This window comes from Hermetia illucens, chromosome 1, assembly GCF_905115235.1.
Source record: "Hermetia illucens chromosome 1, iHerIll2.2.curated.20191125, whole genome shotgun sequence".
Lineage (NCBI taxonomy): Eukaryota > Metazoa > Arthropoda > Insecta > Diptera > Stratiomyidae > Hermetia > Hermetia illucens.
Window position 1 is genome coordinate 190,038,554 of NC_051849.1, and position 16,698 is coordinate 190,055,251.

Genomic DNA, 16,698 nt, shown 5'->3' on the forward strand with positions numbered 1-16,698 from the left:
TAAATATATATACACCATCTGGTTCATCAGCTTATGCTCACGGTGTGGTACAGCGAATCAATGCCTGACACACGGCCATGAGAGAATTCTCGTCTATCCCGACGAAATTAATAAGACTAACTAGGCTGACCCTGGCCAATGTGCGAGGCAAGATAAAAGCAGCAACATCACTCTTGAGATCAATCGACATCAACAACGGTCTAAGACAAGGGATGCCCTATCATGCGTGCTCTTTAATCTGACCCTCTGAAAAGTGGTCCGTGATGCTGAGGTAAATACGACGGGTACGATCCTCTTTAAGTCCAAGTGACGATATCGACATTATGGGAAGAACAACCTAAATCGTACAAACTGTCTTCCTCCAAATCGAGCAAGCGGCGCGACATCTTGGGCTGCACATTATGGAAGGCAATACAAAATATATGGTGGCAACATCAGCACCGAAAACCAACCAACAACATCAAACCGCACTGGTCAAACGGAAAAAATAAAGATAGGAGGCTACAACTTTGAGACCGTTGAAAATTTCTCCTATCTAGGGTCGAAAATCACAACCGATAACAGCTACGATGATGAAATTCGCGCACGATTGTTGGCAGCCAACAGAACCTATTTCAGCTTACAAAAACTGTTCCGCTCGAAACATCTCAGCATAGGGTCAAAACTCTTGCTGTACAAGACAATGATCTTGAAAGTCCTCATGTATTCCTCGGAGACTTGGGTTCTTAGCAAGAAGAATTGCGAACTCTTGGCCGCGTTCAAGAAAAGAATCCTCCGAAGAATTTTTGGCCCCCTACATGACGATGGACGATTCCGTAGCCTACATAACGACGAAATCTATGAGCGATACCATGACCGTCAGGTTGTGGATAAAATCCGGCACAATAGGTTACGGTGGGCGGGTCACTTAATCCGTATGGATGAGAATGATCTAGCCCGAAAAGTCTATAAGGGCAATATATATGGTAGAAAAAGAAGACGAGGCAGACCCTGCCAAAGATGGAGTGATGGCGTAGGTCAGAACGCCAGACACCTTTTAGGGAGATCGAATTGGTGGACCTCGGCGCAAAACCGGGATGTCTGGAGTTCCTAATTAAGGCAGGCCCAGACCGGGTGCCGGTTGTTGCGCCGTTGATGATGATTATGACTTGGGCGAGATCACGGCCCTGGAACTAATCCCAATTTATGTTAAAGAGAAGTTGATACGTACCATTATCCCCGATTTCATTCTCCACCACTTCACTTTAATTTGTTGGTCTCACATAAAAACTAAATTTTAGATTTCAATTTACTTTTTAATTTTTCACTAATTTAACAGTATAATCCATTTTCAATACATAAATTAAAAACAAAAACAATGTTTTCTCTTGTGGTTTTTCTCGTTTTAAAAAAATCTCTTATGCATATTGTTTATATATAAATATATAGTCTGGGTTTCTTCACAATCCATTTCAAATACATAGAAAATAGTTGTCATATTCAGTACTCTTATCTTTTCATTTTAGTATGAATTTTGTTTTATTTCTGTTCTGGCTGCAATATAAAAATTTCATCTAGTCTTGTCATACTGCTAGTAACAACTAAGTACAAATATGCGTCTCTATATAATTTACTTGGCTTCTAAAACCATAGGGAAACTGTGGAAAGTACATAAACAAATAAACGACTCTTCTATTTCTATTTACTTGTATGTATAATAATATTACTAATTAAATATAACATTTGTTTGGTGACTATTGGAAGAAAGTAAAAATCGATATGTTCAGTTGAAACATTTTTTTTCTTTTCACGATTCACACGTAAGGAGGGTTCTCGTTTTGTTTCCCCGATCGCAAATATATTAATATTAATATTACATACAAATCTATGATTACAATAAAAGTCGAATTGAAACGAACACAATAAATTAAAAACAGACAAACATACATCATAAGCAAAGGAAAATAGATAATTCAAATTAATTTGGCATCGCGTTGATCATGTTACAATAACTTTACAAATTTTCTTGTATGTGGGAATCAGTTTGCGTGGCTAACGTTTTTCCTTATATTTTCAAATATATAGACATCAATTCAATAAATTTCGGATAGACGTGAAATTATTCTATGCTTATACGAGGATAATGGTCAATTAAAAATATTTTGTATGTTATGTGTTAAGTCTGCTTTCGGAAGTTACTCGCATTTATTTTTCACCGTTATCATGATTTGATTTGTCTGATGAATCAGGTACAGGGCACTAACGAAAACTGCATTAGCTCTGAAAATAGCAAGAAATACGAGGCAATTAAATTTACTGAATTGCAAATAATTCAAGTCTTTGGATTAAAAGCACGACATGTCCATGTCGGGATGAAAAACACCTCGCTAAATAACAGGCGATTGTTGAGGAATAGAACAGCAATCGCCTGGCAAACGAGCAGAAGGCGAAGCCCATTGCTCTGAAACGCAATCGATCTCAAGACGCGGTCGAGCAAGATCACAAGCGAAGCAGAGTGAGCAAGACGCTACCCAACATCTGAAGAGAGGTACGCAGCAACAGTCAGCCGACGGGCCACGAACTAAGAAACCCTTCAGCGACGTTGCCAGGACCCACTTACGTGTGGCACTAGCGGATGGTAATTCCGTTAGCAGCAAACTACCGCGAGAGGTGTGGGTCAGTGTTGAGGCCAGGCTGTCGGAGATCGTCATTGAGCATCTCCTGGACACCGAAGGCAAACACACGAGATTCATCCCGTGCTCTGATTCCTCTCAGGTGGTCCGTGGGTTTGACGTTATAGCTTGCGAGGACTAATTCTTCAGGGACTTCCTCGGTTCGTGGGTCGCCAAAATCAGCGACGCCTGCGAGGGCCTAAAGCTCAATGTCATCTCTTACGATGAAATTCCCAGGAGACCGGTCGCTCGTATCTGGTTGCCGAAGGTCCACATAGATAAGGACAAGTTCGTCCAATCCCTGCGCCTTCAAAACCCCACGATTCTCGATTGGACGACTAGGTTGTTATCAAGGAGGAGGAACCCCAGACAGACAGTCAACTTTTTCTACTCCGTATAAAGGAAGAGTGCCTGAAGGCACTGAAAAAGGTCGACTATAAAGTGCGATTCGGAGTCAGGAACGCAAAGGTAAAAGTGTTTCGTTCTACAAAATCGGACGGCGACCTAGACCCAATCGACGCCGCCAACGAGCTGTTGGAGGAAATGAGGACCGACCGACGGTCCGACGGGGTCTGATGAACCCCCCCGCAAGCAGATCATACTGAAGGCAACACAGATAAATCTGCAGCACTCGAAGTGCGTCTCGGCTAATCTGCTTGTCTTCCTCCTAGAGGAAAACATCGACATTGCACTAATATAGGAGCCATGGGGCGGAGGCGAACGAACCAAGGGCTCCAAAGCAAATATTTTAATTTATTCCACAGCACAGGTGACGCTGATCAGGACAGACCCAGATCATGTATTCTCGCGAGGAGGAGTCTGCACGCTTTTTTGTGCCCGGACCTGAGTTCCAGCGACCTAGTCGTGGTCAAGCTGGAGCCGGCCGGGGCAAAGAACGTGTATATTTTCTCACGACAGATCAGCTACGCCAGAAAAATTACAACATCTGGCGAACACTATAGCAATAAAGAAGCAGGAGACGCACACGGTTTTCATTCCGAAAGCGGGCAGGCGCGGTCATGAGTCCGCGAAGGACACTAGAGCGCGTCCTGGACATCTACTTAAGGACGATTATGGAGAGAACATCTTTCTCTAACTCCCAGCATGTCAACCTCAAAGGAAAACCCGCAGAAACCGCTCTCCACGAAGTAATTGGCACGGTTGAGCGGTCGCTGGAGCACAAGCAGTATACCCTAACTGCCTTGTTGGATATAGAGGGAGCTTTCAACAACGTTAGTACCAGCGCATCAAGGAAGCCGTAACCAGTAGGGGAGGGGTATCTTACACATTGGATTATATCCATGCTAAGTACCAGGATAATGCAGTCGGATCTGAGAGGCAACCACTTGACCAGAGCTGTGAACAGAGGCACGCCCCAGGGTGGCGCCATCTCTGAGGTGCTCTGATTAATAATAATGAAAGAAATTTTACGAACATTGGACAGCAGCGGGGTGAAGAAGGGAGGGGGTGACTTGGTGATATTAGTGTCAGGGACGTTTCTGTCCATTATAAGCGACATCATGGAAGGAGCGTTGCGAAAGGTGTGTCTGTGGGCCGCAAGATGCGGACTCGGCAAAAACCCAACCAAAACGGAGCTGATGCTATCCATCACCAAGGCAATGGTACCCGAATTTCACCTACCGCGGCTGAATGAGAAAATATTGGTTCTTCCTTCTAATGTAAAATTTTTGGGTGTTATCCTAGATCCGAAGCTAAATTGAAGATTGAAGATAGAACTGAGGGTTAAGAAGGCTTGTATAGCATTCTATGCCTGCCAGAGAATCTTTGCAAAGAAATGGGGTTTCCGGTCGAGGATGGTTTTCTGGATGTACACCGGTGTAGTGCGTCCGATCCTAACGTACGGCTCTATTGTATGGTGCCAGACTTTGAGCAAAAAATGCAATAGGATGAAGCTTAAAAGGATTCAAAGAACCGCGTGTGCAGGTGCTACTGGGACTCTGCAGTCCTGCCCGGCAGATGCTCTCAATGTACTCTTGCATCTCCTCCCTCTAGACCTCCTCATTAAATATGTTTTAGCGTGCAGTGCCGTCAGACTACGTGAATCCGGATGCTAGGCAGCAAAGTCCTACGGCCACAGCAACATCCTAGACGAAGTACCTCGGGAAATCTGGGCATTCCCCACGAACTATGCCACACGCAAGCTGATTTTCACGAGAAACTTTGCTGTAGACTTTCCAACCAGGACAAAGTGGAAGACCGGCGGCGTGTTGTAAGGTTATGACTCAGTATTCTTTACCGATGGATCAAAGATGGCCTGTGGAGTCGGTGCGGGGGTTTTCTCGAATACACACAGTGTATCCGAGTCTTATGGTCTCCCAGGTTTCGCCAGTGTATTCCAAGCGGAAGTACTGGCGAGATTCGAGCCCCAAGCGTAACATAGTCATTCTGACCGACAGCCAAGCGGCCATCAAGGCTTTATACTCAGCGACGACATCTTCCAGGCTGGTGGGCAGTGTAGAGACGCGCTGAACCGTCTGAGCGGCACACTCAAGGTGACCCTCCTCTGGATTCCCGGGCATAGGAACATAGAGGGGAATAAGCGGGACGATGGATTGGCCAGGCGAGGCTTTGCTCTTCCAGCCCTTCGGTAAATACAGTCGGTGTTTCGCTGGCAGCTGTCAGGGGCGGAGTCTACTCGCACTACCTAGCAGCTCGAGCCTTAGATAACGAAGGCTTACGAGCTGTGCCAAGTCAACGAGAATTCGGCCCGCTTATAATATAGCCCGATCATGAGAGCTCCTGTGCCAGGCGCGTGTAAATGCATTCAAGATTATGGCGGTCTGCACGGGGCAGTGGCCCATAGGAGAAGGAAGGGAAACCCTCATGCACTTTCTCTGCGATTGCCCAGCTCTAACTGGAGTCAGGCTACGGACACTGGGTAAACCATTCTTTGAGGATGTCAGAGAGATTTCTAGCTGCAGAGTGGTAGAGCTGCTTTCTTTCGTGAATACGACAGGCTGACTCTGAAGATCTGACCCGGCTAGGCTCTGCCTCCCTACTCTCATAACAGCAGTCACGGTCTTAGGAAAACGAAAACGACGCACCACAACGCTAATTGGGCTCCTCGGAGCGGCCACTGATACCTACCTGCCCCTATACTTTAGAGCAAACTTAAAGTGGATGATTTGACACAAAAAACCAGTTTGCGGCCTACTAATATAGAGCCTTACTTCTGGGGAAACTAATCGATGGGCCCCCAACGATAATCAAATGCTTTGGCCTCGATATTAGTTGACCAGGTTTAAGCAGCAACTAGTGGCAACTCTAAATCAACTGGCTTAATGTAGTGTTCCCTTTAGTGGTATACATTTTAAATATATAAAGTCATTTGTTTCCATGAATTTTTATGAATCGAAAAAACTAACTATTTTACTTGCTTGCTATTTTACAGACCAAAGAAATCAAAGACACATCAACCCACATGGGAAATGTGGTTCAAGCAAATGGTTTCATTATTACTATACGTGTACCTCCTTGTTGGCTCTTTAAATAAAAACCTCGCTTTAGCTGATCTTATGATATTTTTCAGAGCCTTCTGAATACTTTGTACCAATTCTCGTCTTCATTCGATTTAATTTTCAGAACTTGGCTGCAGTAGTTCTTCTGTTTTGCCAAATTCAAATTCCACTATTATGCATTCTCTTTCTCTAGCACACTGAGGCAAAAGCTTCTCTCATAATGTATTAGGTTGTTGCATATGAAATGGCCATTTTGGCAATCAAGTGAAGTTTTGGTGTATCAAACCACCACCAGTTGGCGCTGTTGGTGTTGGACATTGAAGTATAAATACTCCTACATTTAGTTAAGGAGTCATCTCAGTTTTGACCATCGTTGGGGTAACAGGGAATAGAAAGGAAAAAATGGATGGAAAAGAGCCAAGAAACTATACTTTTTCTGTATGAGTTCAAACTCGGTCATAAAGTGGCGGAGGTGACCAACAACATTAACAGCGCATTTGGAGTTGATACGGTAATCGAACGAACCACACGGCGGTGGTTCGAAAAATTCCGATCAGGCAACATAAACCTTCAAAGTGAGCCACGTGGACATCCAGGACCATCGATTGACAACGACGAACTGCGTTTGCTAGTCGAATCCGACACACGTCAGTCTGTGAGGGACATTGCAGAGAAAAACTATACTATTCGACAGTTTCCCGGCACTTGCAGCAAATTGGAAAGATGAAAAAGCTCGACAAATGGGTTCCCCATGCCCTTACGGAGCAAAATATGGCGCTTCGAATAGAAATTTGCAGTTCTCTACTCACCTGCAACAGAACCGATCCCTTTTTGCACAGAATAGTGACATGTGATAAAAGGTGGATATTATCCGACAATCGTCGCCAATCAGCACAATGGCTAGATGCCAATGAGCCACCGAAGCATATGCCGAAACCGAGCCTCCATCCGAAGAAGGTATTGGTGACTGTTTGGTGGTCTACAGCTGGAGTTATCCACTATTCTTTTTTGGCACCTGAGAAACGATAAATGCACAGAAATACTGTGCCCAACTCGAGGAAATGCTACAAAAAATTCAGTATTCAACGGGCGAGATTGGTCAACAGAGATGGTGTGATACTCCTTGATGACAATGCACGACCTCATGTTTCCAGAACAACGGTTCAAAAGTTGAACGACTTGCAGTATGAGACTCTGCCTCATCCACCATATTCACCGGACCTTTCACCAACCGACTACCACTTTTTTAAGCATTTGGATCATTTTTTGGCGGAAAAACAATTTAGAAACGAAAAGGCTGTCAAAATTTCCTTCGACGAATTTATCAACACCCGACAGTTGGACTTCTACGAAACTGGCATAAGTGCTCTTGAGTCTCGCTGGGAGAAGTGTTTTGAATCGACTAGCACCTATTTTGATTAAATAAATAAATTTTTGTAAGCTTTACAGTCGTTTCAAATTTTAATACAAAAATGGCCATTTCATTTGCAACAACCCAATAGTTGGTGGATTATGCTGAATTGCTGCTGAGAAGCTCTTTAAAGCATCAACACAGATATCATCCCAACTTCATTCGACCCTCAATTTTTCTGAAGCCCATTGAGTTGTTACCAACACCACCCTACAATGTACAATCCCTTAATTACGCAAGCTTTTAGACCTAAATTAAAAAATATGTAAAAATAGAATGTTCCACGAATGTTTCAAGTGTAGGTGGCACTTTCCTAGGGGTTTAGTTTCGGGCTAGTTTAGGGGTTAGAGCCCTAGGCTGAAAGGCAAGAACATTCCTTCAGAATGGACTTAGTCGAAAGTATGTTAAGAAGTTTATGATCATTTGTCTATGATTCGTTACAAGATTGCTGAAATTGAAGTGGGAAAAGTACTCATTCATTAGCCTGACAGCGGCTTTCAAAAAGAAATCCAGACACAATCAGATAGTGTACCTAGAAAATATTGCATGTTCGCAGAAGTTAGACTTCTTATGCTCCGTGGAAAACCTCCACAAAGCAAACATGTAGTCACGAAATTCCCTCGTCAGCTTGTCTCTAACATGTATATATCTATGTACACGCTAATAACACATTTTCCACGTTTACTTCCAATTGTTTACCATTAAGAATCACATGAAACTTCACGTGCGAGATGTTGCCTCCAACGTAGTATTAGTGGAGCATCAGTTACTCAAGTTACTTGTACGTCTATGCAAATTACGGGCTGAACATTATTCAGTGTTGAGCAAAAACGAAATTATATGAATAAAACTAGGTAATGAGTACTTACTGTCCTTCCTTAAAATATTCCTTCAGCGTCGTACTGAATTTCTTGGAGAATTTCACGAACTCTTTCTTACGTTGTTCCACGGCCTGTTTGCCCGATGACCCCGGAATAAAACCGACAACTTCGTTTACAGCGTCTAAGAGTTTCTTGATGGCACTGGCTATTTCTCTGTAAATAAAATAAATCAAGGATGGTTATCTAACATATCTGTATATAAGCTGCATTTGAGATTTTCGAGGTTTTGCTTTTATTAGAATCCAGCCTAGATATTCCGGTATTCATTTGGTTATTTAATTTACTCGTGGCACACGTGGGATTGTGTCATTTCACAATAGAAAACTATGAGAAGGACGAAAAACAAAACGACGTATCTAACTAATAAGATCAACAAGATTTATTGTGCTCTGGATGGTAATATAGGTCTGGAAAGTATCAGACTATTCCCCATCGAAAGCGATGTTCTCGTGGAAGAACGTATGCAGAATAAGATAATCTTTAGTGCTCGATGCATTATTCATTGACCCGAATCGAAGAAACGTGAATTTGTGTATCTTCTTAGCGGTCCGCACGTGTTGGATCAAAATCAGTAGTCTCGAGGGTAACAAACTTCCACTGGTCAAAATTCCTTTGTCATGAGATCGACTGATCCATCTAATTTTACTTTGAATCTAATTCCATGCAATACTACTTGCAGCTATCTCGAGTGCAGAAGAAATCTGATCCAGTTAGGTTTTCTTAATCACCGATCTCAATGTGCAGACATCTACCTAGGGAATTTGGATGTGGCTGATACGTTTCTACGAATTTTATCACATATCTAGGCATCGATGGGCAGCATTTGGGAAGAATCGTAAAAGATCTGATTCGACATTTACGTCGTACCATTATCGTTTTCAAATATGTCGTTCGTCTATCCAGAAGTTGAATTTTTGTATTGAAAAACGACATTTCATTGTTCCTTCGCTTGCCACACATTTCCGACATCGGTCGCACAAGTTACGGATGCCCTCCTAGAAGAAGGATTCTTGTTTGGAAGTGAGCCACCTGCATGATGAAGTGTTGTTTCAAAAGTACATGCGTCAGCAACGAAAACTAAGAGTAATCAGGGGGGTCGGGAGGTTCGGATGGTAAGACGGGGTGTGGTAAGAGTTCTAGCCAAAGCCGGAAGTGGCGTTTTTCACCAAAATTGTTAAAAGGGGCGTTATCTTGCTGTTCTTGATGTACATTCCGGCCTTGTTTCAATGATCTCCTAGTTCAACTTGACCACTTGCTGGCTTATGCTAGCACCAGTAATTGCATCTTAGTGAAGATGTGAATGGCTCGCCGGGTTAAACCCAGGATTTCTTGCGTTTATATATATACACTTCTCGTGGCCGATCACGATCACGATCCGACAAAAACCGACCTTCTCTAGAAGCGAAGAAACAACAATTCATCCACAGTTTTCCGCCTTTTTATCTGCCTTTCGCCCGAGTTTGTTCGCCTTCTTCATCCAATGATGCTTGCAAGGCAATGTCTTCAAACTTGTTCGGTTGGTCTGGGCACTCTTTGCCTTTTAAGTTTTAAGGGGATTTCCTTCCTCTCGGTAACTTCGAAACCAACACATACAAGTATCCAACATTGGAACAGCATTGTCGCAAGTTCCAACAAGCATCTGATGCCTTTCCCTACAGTTACACTGACATAACAGATCCTAACGTGCAAAACCTCACCAAGCATGTCCGACCACTTTGCAGTTGAGCATAAACTTTCCTACGCCTCCCAACTGCAAAAGCGAGTATCAAACCAAATTAGATCCTTCGTCCACACTAACTGAGATAAGTTCAGGTCAAAAAACTCAGTCTCGCACAATCGGACAAAGAAATCGATAAGGCCATCACTTTGGCTACCGATGCCATCAACTCTGTTACTCGCAGAAACGCAAAGCTCCTCAAAGTCGATGAGATTCAGTTTAATAAATTGTCGCACAAAATAATGAAACATCTGAAAGTCAGGCATTTTTGGCGCAGAAGAAGGAACTCACTCGCAAGCTAGCAGATGTGATATGAAGCCCGGACCTAATATGTTAAATAGGCTATTAGGCAGAAACAGAGCCGGAAACTTTGTTATTATCCAGAACAATGAAAACACATGCAGTGACGCTAGGAAAACACAAGTACTTGCGGAGTATTTCCTCACCCAGTTAAACTCACCTCCACCTAGAAACAACCCGGCTGTTACTTCGATTGTAGATTCGACAATTCAAGACTTCCTTCAAGAACACTCAACTAAATTGACTACAATCTCCGCCTCCAACCCATCTTGCAAACCAACACACCCAAAAATCTTTTTGAGCTTATCTCAACCGGGGCCAGATGACATAGCAAATATTGTCATCAAAAACTTGCCTAGGGCATCAATGTAGTTCCTTCTTGCAGTTTTCAACAACTGCATTAACAATAGTTATTTTCATAGTGCTTGGAAAGCAGCAAGGTGGCTCTCACAAACCAGAAAACTTCAGCCACGTCTCTTTCCTTTCTAACATGGGCAAGCTTTTCGAGAAAGCATAGACAGTTATGTTAGTCCAACACTGCGATCAGAAAACCATTATTCCGAATCACCAGTTTAAACAGAAACAGTAATCAGCAACTTAACGTCAACAAGAAACCCACAGTAGTATATTCATTATGTCTTGAAGTTAATTAGTTTACTTTACTCGGGGGAGCCACAGCTCCGAGCCCTCAGGCCATTGTTAGGTCCATTATACTAGCACTGTAAATCGTCTACGGCGTTCGCAGGCTTTAGCGAATCTGAGAACGTTCTTCAGAGGCAGAGAGTGTGCAGATTCTTCATTGAAGAAAACCTTGACAAGGTGTCTTCGTCTGAGATCTGAGAAGGCCGGGAAGCTGCATAAAAAGTGCAGGGCCGCCTCCTCTTCCTCCTCATATTGGTTACACATAGCCGAAACCACCACCCCAATCTTTTCCATATGGTAGTTTAAGGAGCAGTGTCCCGTTAAAAGCCCTACTGGGGTTTTCATGTCCCACTTCTTAAGGGACAACAAAAATGCCGCTCTAGTGACTCTAGGCTATTTCACAAGGATTTTCGCCTGCCGACAAGAGTCCAAATTTCTCCACTCGGTTGCGTGAATCCTTGCAATTTCACCCTTTAGAATAGACTTGACAGTAGATGGTCGGATTCCAAGAACTGATTCTGGACCCACCATTGTGGATCCAGACCCTCGGCGAGCCAGTCTGTCAGCCTCCTCATTACCAGTGATGTTAGAATGCCCCGGCACCCACATCAGGAATGTTTTGTTCAGTCGGCCAAGTTTCAGCAGCACCTGATAACAACTCCACACCAACTGGCTTAATATGCCGTTGCTGTTTCATCATCATCAACGGCGCAACAACCGGTATCCGGTCTAGGCCTGCCTTAATAAGGAACTCCAGACATCCCGGTTTTGTGCCGAGGTCCACCAATTCGATATCCCTAAAAGCTGTCAGGCGTCCTGGCCTACGACATCGCTCCATCTTAGGTAGGGTCTGTCTCGTCTTCTTTTTCTACCACAGATATTGCCCTTATAGACTATCCGGGTGGGATCACCCTCATCCATACGGATTAAGTGACCCGCCTACCGCAAACCTATTGAGCCGGATTTTATCCACAACCGGACGGTCATGGTATCGCTCATAGATTTCGTCGTTATCTAGGCTACGGAATCGTACATCCTCATGTAGGGGGTCAAAAATTCTTCGGAGGATCCTTCTCTCGAACGCGGCCAAGAGTTCGCAATTTTTCTTTGCTAAGCACCCAAGTCTCCGAGTAATACATGAGGATTGGCAAGATCATTGCCTTATACAGTAAGAGCTTTGACCCCATGGTGACACGTTTCGAACGGAACAGTTTTTGCAAGCTGAAATAACCTCTTTTGGCTGAAAACAACCGTGCGCAGATTTCATCGTCGTAGCTGTTATCGATTATAATTTTCGGCCCTAAATAGGAGAAATTATCAACGATCTCAAAGTTGACGTCTCCTATCTTTATTCTTCCCGTTTGATCAGTGCGGTTTGATGTTGTTGGTTGGTTAGTTTTCGGTGCTGACGTTACCACCATATATTTTGTCTTGCCTTTATTAATGTGCAGCTCAAGATCTTACACCGCCTGCACGATCTGGATGAAGACAGTTTGTACGTCTCGGGTCGTTCTTCCCATGATGCCTATATCATCAGCATAGGCGAGTTGTTGGGTGGACTTAAAGAGGATCGTAAATGCAAGATTTACCTCAGCATCACGGATCATTTTCTCGAGGGCCAGGTTAAAGAGGATGCATGACAGGACATCCCCTTGTCGTAGACCGTTGTTGATGGCGAATGGTCTTGAGAGTGATCCTGCTGCTTTTATCTGGCCTCGCACATTGGTCAGGGTCAACCTAGTCAGTTTTATTAATTTCGTGAGGATAAAGAATTCTCTCATGGTCGTGTAGTTTTACCCTGGCTATGCTATCATAGGCGATTTTAAAGTCGATGAAAACATGGTGTAACGGACGTCCATATTCCAACAGTTTTTCCATCGCTTGATATTTTTTATAAAGATATTTTGGCAGTACAGTTTCTGGCCGCAAATGTCTGTTTCAGCCGAACGTCTAATAGGCTTCACGCTGTCTGTTTCTGTTTCAGACAAATGACTGGATGTGAAGGACATTTGTCTGACTGATGTTTATCTGATGAGAGAGACCCATACAGATATATGTGTCTTCTGCAGAAAAAGAAAAGATTTTGTGTTAAGCAGACGTTTGTTTGGCGCAGACGTTTGTCTGTCTGATGTCTGAAACGCGTACTAAGAACTAGTAGACTCAATTTCGAACAGCGGAGAATTATCAGATTATGTTCCAGATTAAGTATAGAGTAAACGAATGTTTTGTAAAGCTTACCAGCCATTTGAAGACAGTATTTTGTCAATGATCCATAGCATTTTCAAATAAGAGAGGAACAACTGAAGATGAACTATACAACAAAAGACTTGAATCTTCAAAACTAAAGAAAATGTCGACAGCCGCTGAGATCTCATGTATTCAGATTGATTGATTGATAGTGAGCTTGATGCCAAGAAAATGTAAAATAAACTAACTTTGCCACACATTCCAGCCGATCAGATTTTTACCAAATAATAAAGTTTGAGAAGATTTAAGCAAAAATGGTTCCAAAAAACTTTTCTCCAGGACTAATAGAACATCAGGAAGGAAGGATATCTTGTCATTTTGAAATCTAATTAAGTTAATCCTTAATTTATGTAATGTGTCAAAATTTAAGATGTTCATGAATTTTTTCAGATTTTTCGGTTGGGTAGTTTCTGGGAATAGGTGCGCTAAAGAAATCATCACTTTCCACACCTCCCACTCCCCGCATTTTTAACAAATCACAAAACTAAGACCGGCTTCGGAAAGTACTAATTAGGACCTTTCATTTGATATCCCACATGGCTATATTTGGTGAACAAAATGTTTACACCCCCCTTTTACATGTATGGGGACTCCCCTAAATCTCAACGTAGAAGGATATCACTCACTGCACGTCTGGCGGTCCACAGGTCCCACCTTCTCTCCGAATTTCGTGTCAATCGGTATAGCCGCTTCTGAGAAAAGTGCCTGTGACAAACAAACAGACAGACAGATCGGAAATACGAACAATAGGATAGAAAACGGATTCACACGAGCTAAGGTAGGCGGCATTCATATATTCAGCTGCTACGTTGCGCCGAGCCTCACGCTAGATGAATTTGCACTGATGTTGGAAAAATTAGCTTCCGAAGCAAGCCGCCACAACCCAATAATAATAGCTAGCGATTTTAACGCTTGGGCCGAAGATTGGGGAAGTCGCGAAACAAATGCTAAAGGCCGCATATTGTTCGAAGTATTTTCACGTCTGAACGTTGTTCTGGCAAATGCTGACGGCGTCAACACTTTTCGGAGAGGGGATGTGGGATCGGTGATAGACCTTACGTTTGTTAGCGATTCATTATCTAAGGCTCTCCAATGGCATATGAGCGAGGCATATATGCAGAGTGACCATCAGGCTATCATCTTCCAGATGGAGCGTACGACAGGAGTAAAGCGAATCAAGGACACTGCAATATCGGGTTGGACATCCAAACAACTTGATGAAGAAATGTTCAAGGAAATACTTCTGCAGGAAGCGATGCCGGTGGGAAATGCACGAGAAAAGGTGGCGTAGGTCCTTGAAAAGTTACAAAAAGCTTGTGACGCTTCCTTGCCTCGCCGCACGGTACTCAAGAAAGGAATGCCCAACTTCTGGTGGAACGCCGAAATCGAAGAACTTCGTAAAGTTTGCCTTAAAGCCAGAAGACACAGCCAACGTAGCAGAAACCGGTCTGAGTCTGAAGAGTTGCCCAACCAATATAAGAAAGCGAGGAAAGAATTGCAAGCAGCCATCTCTAGAAGTAAAACTGAACACTTCAAGAGGTTATGCACGGAAGCGGACTTCGACCCTTGGGGAGGTGCATACAAGGCAGTTACCACAACAATCTAGGGAAAGCGCTCACCCCCGATCACCTACCCTCATTTGCTGCGGGAAATCATTAGCACTCTCTTCCCACAAGTTTCAAGTGAGTCGAACCTACCCACTGTACAGGTAGATCTCGGTGAAATTTCCGAGGTAACCACGAAAGAAGTCCTGGAAGCCGCGAAGAAGATTGCCGAAAATAAATCCCCTGGTTTAGACGGCATTCCGAATAAAGCACTGACAGTGGCCGTCGAAACAGTTCCAAGGTGGTTCGGTGAAACATTTACGACGTGCCTCATAAATGGGATTTTCCCGGAAGAGTGGAGGAAACAGAAGCTTGTGCTAATCCCGAAGCCAAATCAAACTTTGGGTGATCCTTCGTCTTATAGACCTATATGTCTGCTAAACTGCATCGGCAAACTTTTCGAACGGGTGATCTTCAATAGACTTGTACTAATCACAGAAAAGGAGGGTGGTCTCTCAGACAGGTAGTTCGGATTCCGAAAGGCAAGATCTACTGTCAACGCCATCAGCACGGTGACGGAAATTGCGGAAAAAGCAATGGAGGCCAATAAATCTTGCGCGGTAGTTACTCTCGACGTGAAGAATGCCTTTACTTCGGCGAAATGGAGCAAAATAAGTGCGGCTTTAGCCAAATTGTGCGCTCCTAAATATCTGGGGCACATAGTCATGGAATTTCTCCGGGAGAGGGTATTGTGTTACGATTCGGACGATGGACCTAAGACGTATACAACAACCTGCGGGGTTCCACAAGGATCAGTCCTCCGTCCTCTCTTCTGGATAATAATGTATAACGGAATTCTAAAGTTGCAACTACCCAAAGGAGTGACAATCATTGGCTTCGCAGACGATATCGGAGTAACTATCGTGGCACAAGACATTGATGAGATCGAGGTACTCACAAACGAGGCAATTTTTGAAATCAGGTCTTGGCTAGAGCAAGCTGGTCTGACACTCGCGGAGCATAAAACCGAGGTAGTCTTGATGACCAAGCGAAGGAAGCAGACGTCGATAAAGATCAGGATTGGTGAACACATCATACAGTCGTAGTCAAAGCTTAAATACCTAGGAGTCATGGTTGAGCAAAGATTTAAATTCAAGTCCCATCTTGAAAATTTAGCAACCAAGACTCCGGAGTGGCTACATTGTTGACAAGCATGCTACCTAATATAGGTGGTCCTAGGCAAAGCCGTCGGCTCCTGATCTCGAACGTTATTAGCTCCATCTTGCTTTATGCAGCTCCAGTCTGGGCGTCGTCTTTAAAAGTGGAAGCAAACAGAAGAAAAATCACAGCCCCATACCGATTCAGTGCATTGCGAACGTCATGCGCTTACCCCATCGATATCTTGGCAAACGAGGGTCGACGCCTCTATGACCCATCATATGCAATCGGCGAGTCCTATACGAATCGTCGGCAATTGGCCCAAAGTGAATCTATTTTGGAATGGCAAAAAAGATGGGATGATTCACCTAAAGGACGCTAGACACACAGGATTATTCCAGATGTCTCTAAATGGATCAAGCGAAGGCACGGTGAAGTTAGTTACCACCTAACTCAATTCCTAAGCGGACACGGAGGGTAACGTGCATACCTTTATCGCTTCGGCCGTAACGACTCCCCGTATTGTCCGACATGCGTGATGATTCCGGAAGATGCGGAGCATGTTGTTTTTAACTGCCCACGGTTCGCCGCACACAGAGCGGAGGCGGAAATTGGCGCCGGGGCACGGTTGACACCCGAGAATATCGTGGCCGACATACCAGCTTCCG

At 43.8% G+C, this 16,698-nt stretch overlaps 1 protein-coding gene across 1 annotated transcript in view; it reads right to left on the reverse strand.

Annotated features, from left to right (window-relative positions):
- Positions 1 to 1,274: 1,274 nt before the first annotated feature.
- The window catches only part of LOC119646331 (programmed cell death protein 10), a 31,645-nt gene continuing 16,221 nt past the window's right edge, over positions 1,275 to 16,698 (reverse strand). Inside the window, exons 4-5 of the mRNA XM_038046755.1 lie at positions 8,411 to 8,575; positions 1,275 to 2,259 (exon numbers count right to left, since the gene is read on the reverse strand). Of these exons, the coding sequence (XP_037902683.1) occupies positions 2,175 to 2,259; positions 8,411 to 8,575 (250 nt within the window). The 3' untranslated portion in view covers positions 1,275 to 2,174. The remainder of the gene's footprint in view (positions 2,260 to 8,410; positions 8,576 to 16,698) is intronic.